This window comes from Vombatus ursinus, unplaced genomic scaffold (assembly GCF_900497805.2).
Source record: "Vombatus ursinus unplaced genomic scaffold, bare-nosed wombat genome assembly UNPS02014847.1, whole genome shotgun sequence".
In the NCBI taxonomy this organism is placed as follows: Eukaryota; Metazoa; Chordata; class Mammalia; order Diprotodontia; family Vombatidae; genus Vombatus; species Vombatus ursinus.
In genome coordinates this window covers 22886031-22902184 of record NW_020954625.1, presented here as the reverse complement: position 1 = coordinate 22902184, position 16154 = coordinate 22886031, and the positions used below count along the sequence as shown (strand labels likewise).

The following is a 16154-nucleotide window of genomic DNA, read 5'->3' as shown; positions in this document are numbered from 1 at the left end:
ATTCCTGCCATTGTCTCTCACCGCTTCATCAAAATCACTCTTTGGGTCTATTTAGTGAGGTTCTGGGAACACAAAACAGCAACCTCTGTCACTGAGTAATTCAGCCCATCTGGTGCCCACAGATAGCGCAGGCTGCCTGAGCCTGGACAGAGTAGATTTGCTTAGTGACTACCCTCACTTTTATTTTTTTAGCTCTTGAAGTCGGCTAGATCGGACTGGCTTTTTTAAAAATCAGTTTCTATTGATGCCTTCTTTCTGTTGTGACATCCCAGTGATTTCTGTGGATCTGCCACCACTAACTCAGAAAGCAACCTCGCAGAAACAGCCTCTGTGATGCATACGACGTTCTCTTCCTAGGCCCTCCTCTGCTGAGGTCAGGGCGTTATGTCTCACCATCTCTTTCCAAAAACCAAGAGCTGCTGTAAAGTTGATCAGGAGCCCCTCTTACTGACGTCGTGTGTAACAGCCTGTATTCTTTAGATATATTGTTCTTGTTCTGCTGATTTCACTCCGTAACTGTTCACACAAATCACAGCGTGTTCCTGTGCATTAGCACCGATGAATAATAGAACCCCGCCATGTCAGAGCTGGAGGGGCCTTAGAACATGGAAGGTCAAGGCCATCAGGGGCCTTAGATCAGAGCTGGGAAGGACCTGAGAAGAGAGAACATAAGAATGTCAGAGCCAAAAAGAATCTGATAACCTAGAATATGAATTGTTATAAGTGAAAGGGACCTGGGACCTAAGGAATGGTAGAGAAAGCTTTCCTTTTGGATTGCAGTAAGCTGAGGCCCAAACAGGTGATGTGCTTTCCCCTATGTCACCAAGTTGGTTAGTCCGCAGAGCTGGGAGGGGACCCTGATATCTGCTTCAGCTCTGTTCTCAATACATTTGGAAGGAGCCAGAGAGAAAGGTTGTCCTTACCTGCTGAATGAAGTTCCTTGCTTGGGTTCTTTACTCTCAGCCAAGAGTTTAAGACTCGTTTTCCAATTAGAGTTGCAGAAAGAGTGTGTCTGCATTTATAATCCATTACCTCTGTCTCTTGAGGCAAGGAAGAAGGTTTTCTCAAGAGATTGCATGTACAATGGACATTTTTCATGTTGTCAACTCCAGGTTTTACCTATTTTTTCTCTCTTGCTCCAGGGGCTGGTAAAATATGTCCTCCATTAGTCTCTGGATTTTTTGGGGGCACTCTAGGGTATAGACTGAACAGGTGTTAGAACTGAGGGATGTACTATTTTTCTCCATTCAAATATCTCAATGCAAAGCACAAGGGCAGAAGAGAAAGAGAGAGCAAGAAAATGTTCTTTAAAAATATTTAGATCAGGGGTGGAGCCAAGATGGCGGAGGGAAAGCAGTGACTTGCTAGAACTCTTCCCCAAACCCCTCCAAATACCTACAAAAAATGGTTCTAAACAAATTCTAAAGCAGCAGAACCCACAAAAAACAGAGTAAAACAAATTTCCAGCCCAAGACAACCTGGATGGCTGATCGGAAAGGTATATTGCGCCGGACGGGGAGAGGAGCGCAGTTCAGTGTGGGCGCGCAGGCTGCAGAGACCCTGGAGCAGGCCTCAGAGGACTGAATCCCAGGCAGCTGTGGCGGTTTCCAGACTTCTCAACCCAGGAACGCCAAAGACAACGTGGAAGGTCAGTGGGAAAAGTCTGTGACTATAGTGAGAGAGGAGCTAGGTCTCAGCTACAAAGTGTGGCCCGGGGCCACAGCTTTTTTCTGAGCTTCCAGCCCACAGACTGAGGGGGAATCGAGTAACTGATCAGAGGGGGATTGCAGGGATCTCTTTGTCAGGGCTGAGGCAGGAATCTCTTGCTTTTCCGGTGCTTGGATCTGGGTCACAGTTCTGAGGGGCAGTCCTCGGGCAAGGAGGAATGCTGGTGTGGTGGAGCTTGTTGTCCTGGTGGAGAGGAAACACCTCACCCCTTATCATAGCACCTTGGAAGAACTGAAAATTTACAGGTCCCTAGAAGTACCTCTGAAAACAGCTGTACAAACCCCCGAAGCTTGGGACAGTACATTTTCCACATTGGAAACAGACTCTTACCTTAACAAAGAGTTTAAAACTCAAGTAATTGGCCGGGATCATGAGTAAGCAGCGCAAAAAGAGTCAGACTATATTATCTTGCTTTGGTGACAAAGAAGATCAAAACATACAACCAGAAGAAGACAACAAAGCCAAAGCTCCTACATCCAAAACTTCCAAGAAAAATATGAATCAGTCCCAGGCCTTGGAAGAGCTCAAAAGGGATTTTGAGAAGCAAGTAAGAGAAGTAGAGGAAAAACTGGAAAGAGAAATGAGAATGATGCAAGAAAATCACGAAAAATAAGTCAACTGCTTGCTAAAGAAGACCCAAAACAATACTGAAGAAAATAAGACCTTAAAAAATAGCCTAACCCAAATGGCAAAAGAGGTCCAAAAAGCCAATGAAGAGAAGAATGCCCTAAAGAGCAAAATTGGACAAATGGAAAAAGAAGTCCAAAAGATTACTGAAGAAAATACTTCCTTAAAAATTAGAATAGAGCAATTGGAAGCTAGTGACTTTATGAGAAATCAAGACACTGTAAAACAAATCCAAAAGAATGAAAAATTAGAAAACAATGTGAAATATCTTAGTGGAAAAACAACTGACCTGGAAAATAGATCCAGGAGAGAGAATTTAAAAATTATTGGACTAAATGAAAGTCATGATCAAAAAAAGAGCCTACACATCATCTTTCAAGAAATGATCAAGGAAAACTGCCCTGATATTTTAGAACCAGAGGGCAAAATAGAAATGGAAAGAATCCACCGATCTCCTCCTGAAAGAGATCCCCAGAGGAAAACTCCTAGGAATATTGTAGCCAAATTCCAGAGTTCCCAGGTCAAGGAGAAAATATTACAAGCAGCCAGAAAGAAACAATTCAAGTATTGTGGAAACACAATCAGGATAACACAAGATTTAGCTGCTTCTACATTAAGGGACCGCAGGGCATGGAATATAATATTCCGGAGGTCAAAGGAGATAGGATTACAACCAAGAATCACCTACCCAGCAAAACTGAGTATAATTCTTGAGGGGAAAAAATGGTTATTCAGTGAAACAGAGGACTTTCAGGCATTCTTGATGAAAAGACCAGAGCTGAATAGAAAATTTGACTTTCCAATACAAGACTCAAGTGGAAAATGAAGAGTTAAACAGGAAAGAGAAATCATAAGAGACTTATTAAGGTTGAACTGTTTACATTCCTGCATGGAAAGATGATATTTGTAACTCATGAGACCTTTGTCAGTATTAGAGCAGTTGGAGGGAAAAATTATATAGATAGATAGATAGATAGATAGATAGATAGATAGATAGATAGAGGGCACAGGGTGAGTTGAAGATGAAGGGGTCATATCTGGAGAATAAAATTAAGGGGTGAGAGGTGATTATACTAGGAGAAGGAGAAAGGGAAAGGTAGAATGGGGTAAATTATCTCACAAAAAAACAGAAAAGAAAAGGATCTTACAGGGGAGGGGAGCTGGGGGAAGGTAAGAGGAAATGAATGAATCTTATTCTGATAGGATTTGACTTAAGGAGGGTATAACATACACACTCAATTGGGTATGGAAATCTGTCTTACCCTACAGGAAAATAGGAGGGGAAGGGGACAAGAGAGTAGGGGGATGATAGAGAGGAGGGCAGATTGGGAAAGGGGGTAATCAGAAGCAAATACTTCTGAGGAGGGACAGGGTCAAAAGAAAGAATAGAATAAATGGGGGGGGTGGGATAGGATTAAGTGAAATAGAATTAGTTTTTCACAGCATGTCTACTATGGAAGTGTTTTGCATAACTGCACAAGTATAGCCTATATTGAGTTGCTTGCCTTTTCAATGAGGGTGGGTGGGGAGGGAGGAAGGGAGAGAATTTGGAACCCAAAGTTTAAAAAAACACGTTTAAAAAAATGTTTTCATATGCAACTGGGAAATAAGAAATACAGGAAATGGGGTACAGAAATCTATCCTGCCCTACAGGAAAATAGAAGGGGAAGGGGGGAAGAGATAGCAGGGATAGCAGACTAGGGTAAGGGGTATTCAGAATGCATGCCATCTTGGGGTGGGGGGAGGGGCAAGATGGGGTGAAAATTTGGAACTCAAAATCTCGTGGAAGTAAATGTTGAAAACTAAAAAAATAAATAAATAAATTAAAATGAAAAAAAATATATTTAGATCAGTTATGGGACCAAGCTTAGAAAATTCAGTTTCTTACAATATTGGGGCCAGTTTGTTTCAAGGCTATTGACTCCTTTAAAGTCTTATTCCAGTAGCATAGAGGTGAGTCCTTGAAGGTTATACCTTCGTATGACAAATTTTGGCAGGCGCAACCAAGCTGGACAGACTTTGGTATGGAGCCCATGATGGACACCATGTTTATCATACAAAGATCAGCCAGGCTAAATATGGACACGACCTTCATTACTAGGAAGGACACTGGCAGATGAATTCTTTGGCCATGGCACCCGATGAAACAAAGGAAAATGAAGGGTCCTGTTTGACTCCCTTCTGTTTCTCCAAGGATACTGATAGAGGGGAGAAATAATAATAGTAATAATAATAATAATAATAATAATAAAAAATAGTAATAATATAAAAATGATGATGCTGATTCCTGGCATTGCTTTTTTAAATCATGCAAATTACTTTTGCATATGTCATATAGGAGGCTCTATGGTGGTGGAAAGAATACTGGATTTGTCGTCAGACAACCCGGGTTCCAATCTGGGTTCTGCCACTTATTACCTGTTTTATCTTGGGCAAGTCAACTTTCTGGCCTCAGTTTATTAATCTCCAAAATGAATGGTTTGGGTTTGAAATTAAAGTTGTAATTTCTTCCCATCTAAGGCCTTAGACCACCTGAAATCTATCCATGAACTCTTTGAGGAGGGGATCCATGGACCCCAGGTTAAGAACCCCAGACTAGAGGATCTCTATATCCCTTCCAACTCTTTCAGCAAACCTAGGGGCTAAGTCAAACAGGTATTATTATCCCCATTTTACAGATAAGGAAACTGAGGGCAGAGGTGAAGCAACCTGCCTAGGGTCACACACTTAGCAAGTATCAGAGGTGGGTTTGAACCCAGGTTTTCTGTCTCTGGTATAGGACTAGAGTTACCAGGCTTTCTCTGGAAAGGGCCAGAAGGTACTAAGAGATGGAAAAAGAGGAGGGAGCTTGGATTTCTATTTGTCTCATTGACACATGCTGTTGTAAAGTCTCTTCCCCAGAAGTACCTAATAGGGGAAGCTCTGAGCTTAGCCATTTTTACCTCCTCTTCTCAGGACTGGATTGACATGGATTCTAATAGTTTCACTGTTTTTTTATTTAATCCTCTGCTCCAGCTGGAGTAGATGCTGAGGATGGTTTTAACTAAGGCTCCCTGATAACCAATTGATTCGTGTGAGTCACGAGCTAATAGTCTGTAGACCTGCCTGTCCAAAGTTCAGAGGTCAAGGCTAAGTAATACGGTGCAGATGCTTCAGCCGGCACCAGTCATGGCCTTTCCTTGAATGCAGGTTTATTGGCAGCCCTTTGATGGCCGTGCACACAGTGCATAGACCAAGGGGTCTATCATTTCATTCAACTAGAGTCTGATGGCCAATCTCATATATATATCTCTTTTAGTAGTTAATAAATATTTATTAAATGCCTAATATGTACCAGATACCACCCTAAGCCCTGAGGATACAATAGGAGGCAAAAACCAGTCCCTGCCCTCAGTGAGTTCCCAGCCTAACGTGTTTCAGAAGGGTTACTTCAATGGTAGCTCATAGCATGGAAGAAATGCCCAATTTTAGACCTGGAAGGGACCTTCAGGTTCCAGCACCCTAGGAGGAGAAGTGACTGAAAATTTAGAGTACTAACTCTAACTTCTAACTTCCAGTTCTGACTGGAAGAGACCCCAGAGCCTGACTCCTGCCTTTTACAGACAAGGGAACTGAGGCTCAGAGAAATTCAGTGACTTGCCCAGGCTCACTGCCCATAGTAACCAGTGGGAGGTGCAGGCCTGGAGTGTCGAACCTTTGCTTGTCAGTCCAAATCAACCAATCATCCAATCAACAAGCACTTGGCGAGTACAACCCTTGCACTTTGTACTGGTGTGCTGAACTCTGGAGCTACAAAGAAAGACCAACATGGGCCAGGCTTCCTTTTCCTTCACCTGGCTCCATGGAGGCTGGCTCTCTCTCCTTCCTTTTCACCCCAGTTATAACACATTACGAGGTTATTCTTTTTTGGTCTGAGTGTTGTAGGATATAATAAGCTCCTGGTGTGCAGTCTCCATCCACTGATGCAGATTGCACCTCTTCTGCACCTAAGAGTCACACACAGAGAGATTAGGTGACTTGCCCAGGTATCTCAGAAGCGTAATGTGGACCTACTTTTTCTTGACTTGGAGGCTGGCTCTCTGTCCAGTATTTATCGTTTTATGTTCCTTCTTGTGTTGCCCTGTTCTCAAGCTGTTGGGTCCTTGATAGGAAGTGGTGTCACACGTGGAGTAAGTAGTGGGTTTGAAGTCACAGGGCCTGGGTTTGAATCCTGCCTCTGTACTTGCTCCCTGGATGGCCTCAGGCCAGTCACTTATTCTTTCTGGGTCTCAGTTTCTTCCTCTGTAAAATGAGAGGGTTAGACTAGATGATCTCTTGATACAGTGGAAAGAGTGCTGGGTTTGGATTCAAAGGCTCTGGGTTCAAATGCTGACTATAATTTTACTACCTGAGTGACCTTGGATAATTCACTTTTCTTCTGTGGGCCTCAGCTTCCTCATCTGTAAAATGAGGGGATTGGATTCCATGACCTCTAAGATCCTATCGGGCTAAATCAATGATGCTTCATTTCTCCCTCCCACATAAGCCTTGATTTTCTTTCTTTTTCTCTTTAATTGATGAATGTTTTCTAACTTGGTGAAGTTGTGCAAAGTTCTCATAGCCACATTTATTTCAATGCCTTTTTCTCCCTTCATCTTTGTGCCTGTCCTATGATATGATCCTTTGTTAGGGGATTCTGGGGTTGCCACAAGTCTGCTCTGTGAATACCAAGCAATACAAGGGACAGAAGAGAAGATAAAATGCTACGTATTCTTTTCCTTAATTAATTTTGCAAATAAAGCTACTCTCATTTTGCAGGATGGAAATGGAAATGATTGTCCAGATTCAGGTATTATATAAATTGTTGATCAAGGAACTTTGACTCAGAGATTATTGGGATTAGAAAATAGGGAAAAAAACAGGAAAACAGACTAAAATTCTTGCCCTTCACCCCTAAAATACATATATCTATGATTTCTCCATCTTCCCTCCATACATTGATTTTATTCAGCTTTCTGTATAGTTTGCATGTGTATGCCTTGGTGAGAATGGTCTATGCCTACCTGCATATAGCCCTTGGCACTGTGCCTCATAATTAGACACAATCAATGCTTTTGATAACAGCAACACTGGATCTAACTCGTGTTTACATAACATTTTAAGGGTGACCAAACATTCATGAGAATTAATTAGGGTTTGTAACTTCAACACATCTTATTCATCAAATTCACTTAGAAACATTGTGCTTAATGAAAACAGCGTGATGGTGTCGAGGTGCTATGGCACTGGCTGTCACGTTGAAATGATGACCATTTCTACTATGTCTTCTTTCTGAGATGAGATAAGGCCCAGCTGCCCCCTTTCTTGGCTCAGTGATCATTCCAGATGTCATAACTCATTCCTGGCCTCTTATTCTTCACAGCTGGTTTGCAGTACACCCAGTAAGCATGAACAACACAAACCACCTGGTCAATAGTGACAATGTTGGCTATGTCTCTTACATGTTTGAGCAAGAGAAGAATAAAGGAGAGCTGCCTGGACAGGTGAGATCCCTCCTTATTTTCTCCCTCCTTTGGGGGATGTGAGCACAACTCCATTGGGTTCATCAAATCACAGGTGCATGGAAGGTCTTAGAGGTCATTTAGCTCAACACCCCAATTTCGTGGCAGAGGAAACTGAGGCCCAGAGAGGTTGTGACTTGACCAAATCACAAAGACTATTTGGTCCAACCTTCCATCTAGATGAGTTAATTGAGGCCTAGAGAGGCAGCCAGCCTGCCCATGGTCATTTAAATCATCTGTAAACAAGTCGGCTTTTGAATTCAAATAAAAAAAAAACAAACCTCTCAATTTTACATTCTTTACCCTGCACCCCATTGCTTCACCATCCATTATGAGTCGCTGATTCTAAGATCATTCAAATCACTAATTCTGTTATATGTATATTTTTCATGCTTAGTTTCTTTCTCTTCCAAATAGAAGACAGAAGAAACAAAAAAACCTCATCAACTGAGATATGATGGAGCACAAACACTGGCAGTGAATCACCTGTTTATATAACATATAACAGCTTTGCAGCAGATATGTGTGTGTGTGTTTGTGTGTATGAATTTGTTAGAAACCTAGAACAATTTGTTTTTAAAAAGCAAGTAGGTGTCCTGAATTTCAGGAGAAATCACCAGATGTAGGGTTGACTCATCGGTGCTTCCTATCTTTCCAGAGTTTAGCACAGTGTTTGCTACATAGTAATCGCTTAATTTTTTTATTTGTTTACTCATTCATTCATTCTTCCATTTATCCATCCATTCATCTTACATTTACACATGCTGTTAGCTTTCAGTGTTAAGAGATTTCTGACTCCTTAGATAAAAAAAGTTTTCCACTGGGAAGTGACATTTATATTTTAGCCACAGTATGACTGGTAATATTCACACTTCTTGCAGTGTGAGAATTTTCATACATTTGACTTTATCCAGAACCCTTCACCATCTCATCTTTTTATTGTTTGCAAATGGTTTGGAGAGGGGAGATTGATAGAATCTGCTGTTTGCATTTGGAATACTCCTTATATGGGAAATTAGGACTCATGAAAAAGTCATTGGGTCTCTCTTCCGGCAGGGGCCATTTGTAGCTGCTTTTGCCTCCTCAAATCTTGGGGATGTGTCACCCAATATCCTTGGACCTCACTGTATCAACACTGGGGAGTCATGTGACAACTTCAACAGCTTTTGTCCAATCGGTGGGGTAAGTAGTAGACACAGTATAGCCTTTCAGTGCTCAGATATTAATTTCATTTGCATTCTTCAGCTTGGGTCACCATCATGGAATGATCAACAGGGCTCCTCAATGTCCACTCTGCTTCTTACTGGAATACAGTTGTTCTCTAAATGAATCCTCAGTGGTCCATTGGGTAAGATTATAATTTTCCCATATTGCATTGAATACTTACCATGAAAAACTAAAGGTGAAATAGGGGAAAAAAGCCCTTCACCTTTTTACAAAATCACCAAATAGCCCAATATGAAGGGACCTCAGGGGCCATGTAGTTCATCCAATATCTAAAAAGGAATCCCTTCTTTGTTACCCTGATGAATGGTCATCTAGCCTTCCATCCAGGGAAGGAGAAATCACTACCATAGATAGCCCATCACACTCTTGGATGGTAGTGGTGGTTGCTACTTTTGCATGTGGTCAACATTTTTTATTTAATTAAATTTTTTTTCATACATAAGCACAATGGATTCTACTAGTTTATTGGATTTTGGCAACCAAGTAAATAAACAATAAACAAAACCCAAGAAACAGCCTTGTACAGAACAATGAAATGTCAAGCATGAGGGTAATCTATAGTTTTGCCCTAGAATCAAGCAATCTATCTACCCATCTATCTATGTATCTATCTACCTACCTATCTATGTATCTATGTATCTATCTTATCTATCTATCTATCCACCTATCTATTTATTCTCTTCCCTTTGGCTACATCAAGTATAACTTTAGATCACTAAAAACATACAAATTAAAAAAAAACATTCTTTTACTTCGACAAGCTCCTCAATCATTCACCCATGGTTGCTTCTCCTAACTTACATCAATGATGCCACCTGTACAGTCTCCTTGAATGAGGAGTTCATCTTGGCCACCCAGGAGAATTTCCAAGACAAAAGCCATTGTGCTTCTTTAAGCTCCATTTTGAAAAGTTGCAAGGCCATGCTGTCTCGTTCCATTTTCTTCTTTGCTCTAGAAATGTCGGCTGCTCTAATCTTTTGTGATACTGTCGTCTTCTTTTTTCATTTGTTTGACTTCACCACTTCCACCTGTGCTTTCATTTTTCTCCTCCTCTCCCTCTATTCCTGCTATTCTTTGACCTTCACCAATTCCAGATTCTTATTTAGGGGAATTTCCTACAAGTGAGTTTTGTAACCTATTTGGAAAGTTCTTCTCTAACTCCTGCCTATATTTACCACCATCAGGCACAGATTCATAGTTGTCTGGTGGTACTGAGCAGACTCCACAGTAAAGAATAGGAAATGAATAATCTAGGTCTGTCTTGGTATTATTGCCCAGACCTCCTTTGCATTCAGGGACAGCAGACTTAGGAAAGAGTGTAGCTATTTCACAGACCTGTGGGCTTGCACATTGCCCACTACCTCTGGCCACTGGAGATCCCTGCAGGTCTCATTCTAGTCCAGGCCTGGGCTTTATAGCCCTGGCCACCCAATGTCCCTGTCCATTCCTCATGGGACTTAATAACCTCAGTCATTCAAGAATCCCATGACCTGATAGTTTGATCTGGGAAGGCGTTTTTTCCTAATTAGGTAAGGCACGCTCTGGCTCCCTCTTATAATGCCAGGCCTTGCTTCTCAGGTTTGTAGGAAACCCTGAGGAGTTTTGTGGGTATCTCTTCTCTACCACCATCAACTTAAGGGGTCACTGGCTGAATTCTCTCGATGGCCTGTGATTCCACTTCCATTTAACCACTGAACATAAATTAGCTTTTATGAAGAGACACTTACTTCAGAGATATGACAAGAACAAATGTACAGACATAGCATTTTGGGACCACATTCTCCCCTATACCGTGTCTGTCTCTGGGGAGAGTAGGCTCTACTTAGCTCAGTTCCTATCTAGCAATGGTTCCATCAGATTTACAGACAAAGGTGGCATTTCTACTAGATCATTCATTTTCTCAGCAACCACTGGGCCGGGGATCTGATGGTCACTCCCCAAGATCTCTCCTTGCTCCTGTGAGCGCTGATGCCTCACTGACTCTGGACTCAGACTCTGGAACACGGGAATGTCAAGGAGTCCTCTGCACCTTTTGGAACTTGCTAGGTTGAAGAGGCTCCATTCCCTTCATGTAGAGTAGAAAAGAACAAATCCAAAGGCCAAGGGCCAAGGCCCATCTTTTGGGACCATGTGGCCTCAGAAGGAAGAACGACCTCTTTCCTGCAATATGCTTTCTCTCCAGTGCTGTGGGCAAAGGAGTCCCATGACCAGAAATAGAGTAACCAAAAGGACCGAGGCTAAAAAGGGATGGTGGAAGCCATCTGCCTTGGCAGCCAGTCAAAGAGCTCTCTCTTCCTTCAGCACATGGTTGGCAGCCCAGAATTAGTTACACCTCCCTTATTCATCTTTGTGCCTTTCCTGGAAGCAAACTCCCCAGCTTCTCCATGTGGAAAGGTTGTATCACCTGAGCAAGCTGATGGGGTCTGCACTGACCTCAGGTCTAGATCTGTCTTTGCCAGCTCTACGCATTATCCCTGGCTTTGTCTTTGGGGGCCAAGCGGAACACACCTAAACCCCTTTCCACTTCACGGTATTTCAAGTACTTAAAGAGAGCTGTCATGCAGAGGCCCTGCATCTTTTCTCCTCCAGGCTAACCAAATATTATCTAATCCTTCAATTTATCTTTCCATGTCACAGACTCAAGATCCTTTCCCCAACCTTGCTGTGCTCCTCTGGACACTTTCTAGCTTGTCAATATCCTTCCTAAACTGGGCCAACCAGAACTGCATGTGACCCTCTAGACATGTCCTGATCAGGGTGAGGGCCAGTCCCATGATCACCTCTTCCAATATGGACACGTTGCTTCTCTTACTACCGCCTGAGACAGTGCTCCTTTCTTCCTCTGCTTTCTTCCCTCTGAATTTTGTTTAGAAGTCTGAAGACTTGAGGGGCAGCTAGGTGGTACAATGGATAGACCTCTGGCCTTGGAGTCAAGAGGACCTGGGTTCAAATCCAGTCTCAGACACATGATACTCACTAGCTGTGTGACCCTGGGCAAGTCATTTAACCCTGATTGCCTCACAAAAAAAAGAAAAAAAAGTCTGAAGACTTGGGGGTTCACTTATTGTTTTATTTGGAGCTCTTACAACTTTGCTGAAGTCATTTTTTCCAATCATTTTTAATTGGTCCTCAAAGGTTTTTTATGTACAACATCCTGTGATTTACAAAAAGTGATCATTTTGCTTCCTCTCTGCCCATGCTTATTCCCTCGATTTCTTTTTCTGTTCTTGCTGCTATAGCTAGCATTTTTAGTGCTATGTGAAATGACTGAAATGGACATGGACATCCTGCCTTTGCCCCTGACTTTTGAGGTTTCTCTTTATGCTGACGTACTGTGGGGTGAGCCCTGGTTTCAGTTCTAGCTCTGACATTTACTAATCTTTTCTAAAAAAATGATGAGTCTGAAGTAGACATCTAAGGTCCCTTTCTGTTTCTAAATTCCAGGATTCTGCATTTTTCTAGTAAAACTTGTATTCTATATTTAAGAGAAATTGGTGGAGAGATGACTTTTTGGTCTTAGTGCTTTGAATGAATGAGTGAAAGGCATTTATTAAGTACTTCTGAGTGCTGGAGAAGAAAGGGCCTGTCCTCAGGGAGATGAAACCTCAAGGGAACGGTGGCCAGGAAAGGGAAATCCAAAGGGAGAGGGGAAGCAATAGGGTTGGTGTGCAGAGGCATTAGACCTGGCGATTTGATCATGGTTCTCAGGGAAAGAGAGGGAAAGGTGGTTGTGGGCCTTGGAGGAGGTATGTGGTCATGGGCAGGCAAGAAAATGGCCCTGGGGGTCTCCAGGAATTGTAGAGCCATTTGATCAGGCTCAAGAAGCCGTTTCTGGTCTGTAATATTGCTGTCCTTAAGAGATTCCTTGTGTTTCAACCAGTCCTGGTTTTGTTTGATTTCCTGCCAGTCTGATATGTGCATGGCTGCGGGTCCTGGGAAGGACATGTTTGACAGCACCCGGATCATAGGAGACACCATTTATCAGAAAGCCAAGGTAAGCTGGGAGCAGACTCTGTCCTCTCATACATGTCCTAGCAGCCAGCTTAGCAGTGACCTGTGCCATTGTATGACTTCATTCCCCACACCAGGGTAATTAAGAGCTCAGCGATGATAAGAAAGTCAGCAGTTTCCAGATCTGCCAGAGAAGCTATGGGAGAGGAGGGAATGTATCAGATATGATGGTAACATTGAGAGATTGTAGCCAGAGCAACCTTCTCCCCCGGGCCCTTCTCTTGCTTTTCGCCTTCTGCTCTGTCTACACTAATCACATTAGTGCTGAAATCACAGCAATCACCCTGGGTCCGGGAAGGGCTGTCAGGCCCCCATGCCTATAGTCTCCTTCCCTGTGACTCCCCAGACTAGACCTCTCATTGTGGGCCACCTCTCCCCTTTATGTTTCCTGCCCCACTGGAATGTAGGCACCTTGATGCCCTACAGGGACTGATGCCTTTGCCTCTGTCCTCAGTGCTCAGTACAGTGCTTGGAACATAGGCAGCATTGGGCAAATGCTTTTTTGCTCATTAATTTTTTTTAGAATTCAGAACCCCTTAGAACCAAGTAGTAGGGCAAAGATATTACAGGTTGTAGTATTATAGGATTCAAGAACATTATCTAATAAGAAGAGATAAAGCCCAGTAGCAAGAATTCTTCACTGGGAGTCAGAAGACTTGGGCTCATATCTATGTTAACTTGGGAAGGTCATAAACCCTCTTTGAGCCTCTGTGTCCCCATTTATAAACTGAGGACCTTGGATTAGTTGATTTCTAAAGTCAAGCTGAATTTGGGGTCAGAGACTTTGCTTTGGTTTCTACCTGTGTGCCCTTGGGTAAGAAGTGGTCCACAAGGACCTTCCAGCTCTGAATTTGTGATTCTATGGTCCATGTCAGAGCAGGACAATTATTAGGTGTCTCTTAGTGGTCCAAGAAGAAATTGTGCTTTTCTGTTTGTCTAAGGTAGATGAGTAGAAGGCCCTTTCTCTATGAATCTAGTTCAACTTAATTTCTAATATTCTCTGACTTGGCAAAGATTTCAATTTTGTTTTCAGGGAATTTAACCTCTCCCACCTGATAACAGAGAGAGAAAAAAAGGACAGTCACATTTCTTTCCATGAGCAGGAATTTCTCCTTGATCTTTGCTCTCCCTGTCCCCCTTCTTAAATCTTTCCCAGGCTAATTATTTTCATCAGTTCTGTTTCCTGTCTTGCAAAATTGAAATTAATAACAATCCTGCCCTGTTCAATTCTCGGGCCAGTTTAAAGGATCAAGTGTGCCCAGATGCTTGCAATCACGTCCCAGGAACGATAGTTCTATATGTATAAGGGATGCTGAGGATCACAAGTATTGGGATCTGTAATCTGGGAATTATTATCTCTGAGGAGGAGGCAGAGTGGTCTTGGCAGTGGACGTTCCTAGCACAGATAAGTATGCCTCTTGCTTGTTTTCAGAACTGTCCCATTCACAGCCATGTTGTGGGTTTTAAGATACTTCCAAGAGGCACTGGAGGGAATGCTGGGCTCAGGATCAAGAAGGCCTGGGTACATGTCCTGCCTCTGACACTTCCTAGGTATGGACCCTGGATGTGCTACCTTTCAGAGCCTCAGTGAGACACTAGATGGAGCCCTGGCTCTTCAATCAGAGAAACTAGGGTGTGACGTTGGGTGTCTCCTTTAACCTTGACAGCCCTCAGTTTCCTCTTCTTTAAAATGAACTAAATGCACATGTATAATGCATCAGATTGCTTGCCATCTTGGGGAGGGAGAAAAATTTGGAACTCAAAATCTTTCAAAAAATGAATGTTGAAAATTGTCTTTACATGTAATTGGAGAAATAAAATACTATTAAATTTTTTAAAAATGGACTAGATTCTAGCAAACAGGTGGTCAGTTTCCTCATCTGGAAAAAGGGGACAATATCACCTGCACCACTTGGCCTATAGGGTTGTTGGGAGCCCCAAAGGAGATCATGAATATGAAAGTCTTAAAGTGCTCTAGAAGGGTCAATAATTACTGTTAATGAACCTATGATCTCATTATTGGGGATACCTCCTCCACAGCACAAATTGCAACCCTTCCCCTATTGGATATTTCCAATGATCTAGAGGCCTTTCTCTTGAATCAAAGTAAAACAGGGTTTTATCATGCATCAGGACCATTCAGGAGATAGATCAAGAGAAGGCCAGAGGGTGCCCACTCTTCTCTCTGTCCAGACTGACCTAGAGTCATAATAAAATTTTGGTATTGCAGTCAGGGAGCTTGGATCTGAGTTCCAGCATTGACACTTACTACTTTTGTGATCTTGGGCAAATCACTCAGTATCTCTGAGCCTCAGTTTCCTTCTGTGAAGATAAAGGGATAGAACAAGGTGACTTAATTAGCCAGACTAATTAGTTAAAATAGAAAGCAACCAGATGCACCTGAGCCCCTAGGGTAATTAATTTGATTTTCCACTCAACTGAATTGGTCTTAATGACTTAAGTCTTCTATTGGTTTCACATGATGAATCACAAAGTTGATCTAAGTTGACCCATTTTCTGCTCAGGAACCAAGATTTCTGGTTATAGCTCTGCGGTTTTGCCATGTAGGAAGAGTGAGTGTTCTCTCTGTCCTTGGCTGAGAACACAAGGGCTGAGCTCTCGCTCTCACTCAGTCAGGTAATCCCTACTGTTGATTCAAAGCCTCGGTCTCTGCTGGGTCCCGGCTCTTTCTAGAAAACACTCCCTAACCCATGGGGAAGTGACACCTTTTGGGGTTCTGTCTCCCCTCAGACTTCTGCTCCTCCTTCTTTGTGACTGTCCTCACAAGACTGAAGCAAAAAAGGATCATGAACCTGGAGCTGAGAGAGACCTCCAAAGCCACCTAGGCCATCCCCCTCCTTACACGGAAGATAATTGAGGCTGAGAGAGACCATGAGACTTGTGCAAGGTCACAGAGGTAGTGCGCTTCATAGATGGGTTTTGAGTCTCTGTCCTCCAATTCTGAAGTTAGTGTTATTTCCTTGCACCCTGTGAATTAATGAGATTGGTAGCTAGTTAAAG

The 16154-nt window shown here is 42.6% G+C and overlaps 1 protein-coding gene across 2 annotated transcripts in view; it reads left to right on the top strand.

The window, feature by feature from the left end:
• The window catches only part of ASAH2 (N-acylsphingosine amidohydrolase 2), a 63829-nt gene that overhangs the window by 22109 nt on the left and 25566 nt on the right, over positions 1–16154 (top strand). The window contains exons 1-4 of one of the 2 annotated variants that reach the window (XM_027840683.1): positions 1615–1648; positions 7757–7877; positions 8952–9077; positions 13030–13116. In XM_027840683.1, coding sequence (XP_027696484.1) covers positions 7782–7877; positions 8952–9077; positions 13030–13116 — 309 coding nt within the window. In that variant the 5' untranslated portion in view covers positions 1615–1648; positions 7757–7781. Of the gene's footprint in view, positions 1–1614; positions 1649–7756; positions 7878–8951; positions 9078–13029; positions 13117–16154 lie in introns of those variants that run through there. The other variant, XM_027840682.1, reaches the window with a different exon arrangement.